Raw genomic sequence first — 4,315 nt, 5'->3', positions numbered from 1 at the left:
ATTAAAGTGTCGGATTTGATGTTTCTTTTACAATATAAATTTTTGACATGGATAGAGTGTATTTTAATTATAGTAATTTGTATACAATAAAATTAAATATAAAACAAATTAAAATTTTATAACAATTGTTTTTAGAAATAATATTTTTTTGAATTTTAATTTTGATTATTAATTGAAATTCATATATTGTTGACACGGGTGAACAGCTGGCCCCATTATCATTAGTTATAAAAATGATTACGAATGTGGACATGATATAGAGGATTCGTTGATATATTTTTCTAATAAAAACGCGTGTCTTCCCCAGGCCTCACCCCTAGTCGTCTTCTTTGCCTTTACTTTGTTTTTTTTTGTTAAATTACTTTGTCTTTACTTTTTCAATGTACTCGTAGTCATAACCTTCATATTTTCCGAAATTTTTAATCTGTTGAATTCTTATCATCACCATTAAACTTCACAAAGAGCTTGTGAAGATGCATCTACTGTCATTTCCAGGACTTTTAAACAATATGTTGCAGTTAAAATGATGGTTTGGTTAGCCCTTGCACCAACTATGACGCCGATCCATGGTATTTGATTACGCCCAAAAAAGACCATCACCATACCGCTACTTAACTTATCGGCAAAATCTTGTATAGTGAAGTTGGGTGCAGGCCAGATCGTGAACGTTTTCGGGGCCCAATAAATTGAAACCGTTTCACGGTCATGTACAATCAGTTAATCATCAATATACTTATATAAAGGAGAAGCATAAGAGCATCTCCAATAGACTCTTAGAATCACTCTTAAATATAATATAAATTATTAGATATTAGCAATTTAGTGTACATGTACTCCAACAATGTTCTTTATATCCACTCTTTATTTATTTTTATATTATTAAAAGTACATTGAACTCATAAAAAGACAAAAGAAAGTGGAAAGAAAGAAAGTAAGTGGAACAAACTTATAATATAATATTAGTTAAGAGCTATCTAGTAGCTCCTACAATTGAGGAGAGAGAAGAGACTCTTAGGCTTTTAAAGAGCCTCTAGGAGTCTCTTGGAGCTCAAAATTTGGCATGACTCTTTATTTTTTAATTTAAGAGCTCAAATAAAGAGCTTATTGGAGATGCTCTAAGGCGTGTAGGTGACGCCTCTCAGATAGCTCGCTTCTATTTTTCTAATTTGCTAGAATTTTTGGATGAAAAATATCAAAGATAGCTCGGTTCTATTTTTCTAATTTTCTAGAATTTTTCGATGAAAAATATCAAAAATTAAAACTACCTTTTTTAGTTTCGGATATATTGGAAGCAAGTTTCAGAACTATCTTTTTCAAAATATCAACAATCAAATCTACCTACCTTTTTTATTATCAAAAATAAAAATTACCTTTTTTAGTTCGGATATATTGGAAGAAAATTTCAAAATTACCTTTCGCGATATATCAAAAAATAAAAACTACCTACCTTAATATATATCAAATCAGAATTTGAAATTTCTTTTCAATTATTTTGATACCAAAAAAGGCTTACTTCTTTTCCAAGACTGATCATATTTTTGGAAAAGGCGTATTTTAAAAACTGAAAATATTTCTGATAAGCCGGTATTTTTTCAAATCAAACCCTATAAATTAAGGCTGGGCATCATAAAATTTAGCATAAACAATGTTTTTGTGTCTATTTATCTTCGCTATCTAATACAATAATGAGTTACACTATGTCATATGCTTTGAATAGCGATAGAAATAATTGGCTGATAGGAGCAAGAGTTTGTCGGATGTGGGAGTCGACAAATCCAAACGCGAAAGGAGAGTATAATCTTAACATGATATTGATGGATGAAAAGGTCAATAAATTAACTGTTAGCGATATATGTCTGTTGGTTATTCTCTTATAATATTTGATTTGTTTATCGGACATGTTTGTTGTTATTAATTTTTATATGGTTTACTTTGTATACATGAAAATAGTATTCATGCGAATCGGACATGTTTGTTGTTATTAATTTTTATATGGTTTACTTTGTATACATGAAAATAGTATTCATGCGACATTTTCATAATATCTGTTTGCTCGTTTAAGCACCTTTTAAGTAAAGGCCGTTAGTTTATACAATATTAAAAAAACAAAGTTAAGGCAAACAATGGTAGTTATAGACCGTCATATCATAGATAATGATGTTTTTGTGCACAACCAATCCAAAAAAATTGGAGGAATGTGACAATGTTAGTGAGAACATGATTATTTTTTGGGAAAAAAACACAACTCAAATTACGATTCGTTGTGCTTTAAATCGTAATACATGTAGAAATTTATTTTCATTTTTTCACTCATGAATTATAGTCTAATTTTTAAATTTTACATATTAATATTGGTATTGCATCGATAAGTTTATAATATAAAATTTATTTTATTCTAATCATTAATATAATTTTAATAGACTGTCATAATTTTATTTTATTCTACAAATATTAATATCAAATAACTAAGTATAATTTTTATAAGACGTTGCAACGCGCGGATTGTCAACTAGTTATATTATACTATTACAACCTATAATCGCTTCCACGTAATTGAACTTGAGAAAACCATGAATTAAGATATGTAAAGGCATTATTAGAAACACAAACACAAAGTAAACAGGAAAGGAAATCACACCTTACAGAAGCACAACTTAAAAATTCACAACAGATTATTATTGAATGGTCAGAATTCAGGGACAGGCAAATCCTCGTCTGCAGGGGGTGCAAAACCCCATTCTCCATTCTCATCAATAGTCATCCCTTTGTTCTTCTCAACCCACCAAGACCCAGGAATCAAATACTCCTCTTTCAGGATTGCACTTGACTTATTCACCAGAGCCAGACTTCTCTTCACCTTCAACTCGAACTCTCCCTTGTCCCCATTCCATCCATCCACAATATGTAACATGGTCTGCAAATTATGCCAGTCACCCGGGCTCTTTGTGTCTTTCAAATTAGGTGATTTTCGGGTATCTATCAACAACTCCACACCTGTGTTGACATATCCGAGCAAAATACTGGGATACAAGGGAATAAGATCAATCTTATTCCTTATATGCAAAATCTTCACATTTGCAAACTCTTTTAGTTTATCATTAAAACGTTTGTCCCCAACTTGCGGAGAACCAAAAATGAATGCAGAAATAGGCACAGTAACACCGTTTTCAGCCAAATCAAAGGCGGATACCACGGATAAACTGGCACCAAGACTGTGTCCTGCAAAAGTGATGCTCACATTTTCACCTTCATATTTTTTCAGTAACTGCGTGATCTTGCTCATAAGCTGTGCTCTGGCACTCAGTTTCGTGAACTGAGAATTCGGATCGTCTGAATTGTAAATCGTCAGCCAACCCTGCATCACTTTCGGCAGATCATCATCCTCATCACTACTACTACTAGCATTTCCACCACTCAGCTCCTGATTCTTCTGGCTCAGCAACGGCCTAGCGGAGGCAGGCTTGGGATCAAACACATTGATCCACTCGTAGTCCCGTGTGGTCCCCCTCCAGGCCACGTAGATTTCCCGCCGGCCTAAGGCGGCACTGGCCTCATCAGTAGTGGTGGCTATGTATCCGATCCAATTCGACTCCCGGTCCCACGCTTCGCGGGACCGGGACCGGAGGAGGAAGGCCTGGCCGCTGCTAACCTTAGCAGTGGCGTAGAGGAAGCAGGCGACTTGATATTGAGACGCATTTGTGAGCATGACTTTCTGAAAAAAGTCCTTTTTGCCGTAGCGGCTGCTGCCGCAGTACTTGGAATTCTCGTCGTTGTTGAAGGCGTCGTAAGTGGCTTGGCAGAAGTCGCCGCAGCGGAGAATGAGGTGGCGGAGGCTGAGGTCCAGGGGGTTGAGAAGGCCTTGCCAGTCTTTGCTGCCCATGAGTTCCGGCCATGAGGTCTCTGTTTGTGTTTGAGTTGTCATGAAAAATGTGGAATGGTGTTTTTGTTGAGGAGAAAGCAGAGGTTGTAATGGTTTTGGGTGGATAAAGTTTATATGTAAAGAGGGGCAGTTGTGTATGGAGGATTGAAATTATGTGAATTGCATTATTGTAGTGTAATGTTCACAATAGAAATTATGTGAATTGCATTATTATAGTGTAAATGTTCGTTAGTGGTTTTGGTCAAACTAAGTGTTCTTGAGTAATAGTCTTGAGCATGGGTCAATTAGGGTCCAGATTAACTACGTAATCCGGATTAAATTATTCATCCACTGGATCAAACTAAGCTAAAAGCAGCCAGCAGGTTAGATGTATGATTAGGAGCTTGTTTAACTGAATTTAAAATTGTGAATTATAGAATAATTTCATGTCATTTA

General features: G+C 34.9%; 1 protein-coding gene across 1 annotated transcript; it reads right to left on the bottom strand.

The window, feature by feature from the left end:
- Nucleotides 1–2,571: 2,571 nt before the first annotated feature.
- On the bottom strand, nt 2,572–4,063 carry LOC108223507 (phospholipase A1-IIdelta). Its single transcript, XM_017397807.2, has one exon. The coding sequence runs from the start codon at nt 3,920–3,922 to the stop codon at nt 2,687–2,689; it is 1,236 nt and encodes a 411-aa protein (XP_017253296.1). The 5' UTR covers nt 3,923–4,063; the 3' UTR covers nt 2,572–2,686.
- Between the last annotated feature and the right edge of the window lie 252 nt (nt 4,064–4,315).

Source organism: Daucus carota, chromosome 5 (assembly GCF_001625215.2).
Source record: "Daucus carota subsp. sativus chromosome 5, DH1 v3.0, whole genome shotgun sequence".
Taxonomy (NCBI): domain Eukaryota; kingdom Viridiplantae; phylum Streptophyta; class Magnoliopsida; order Apiales; family Apiaceae; genus Daucus; species Daucus carota.
This window is presented reverse-complemented; position numbering and strand designations above follow the sequence as displayed.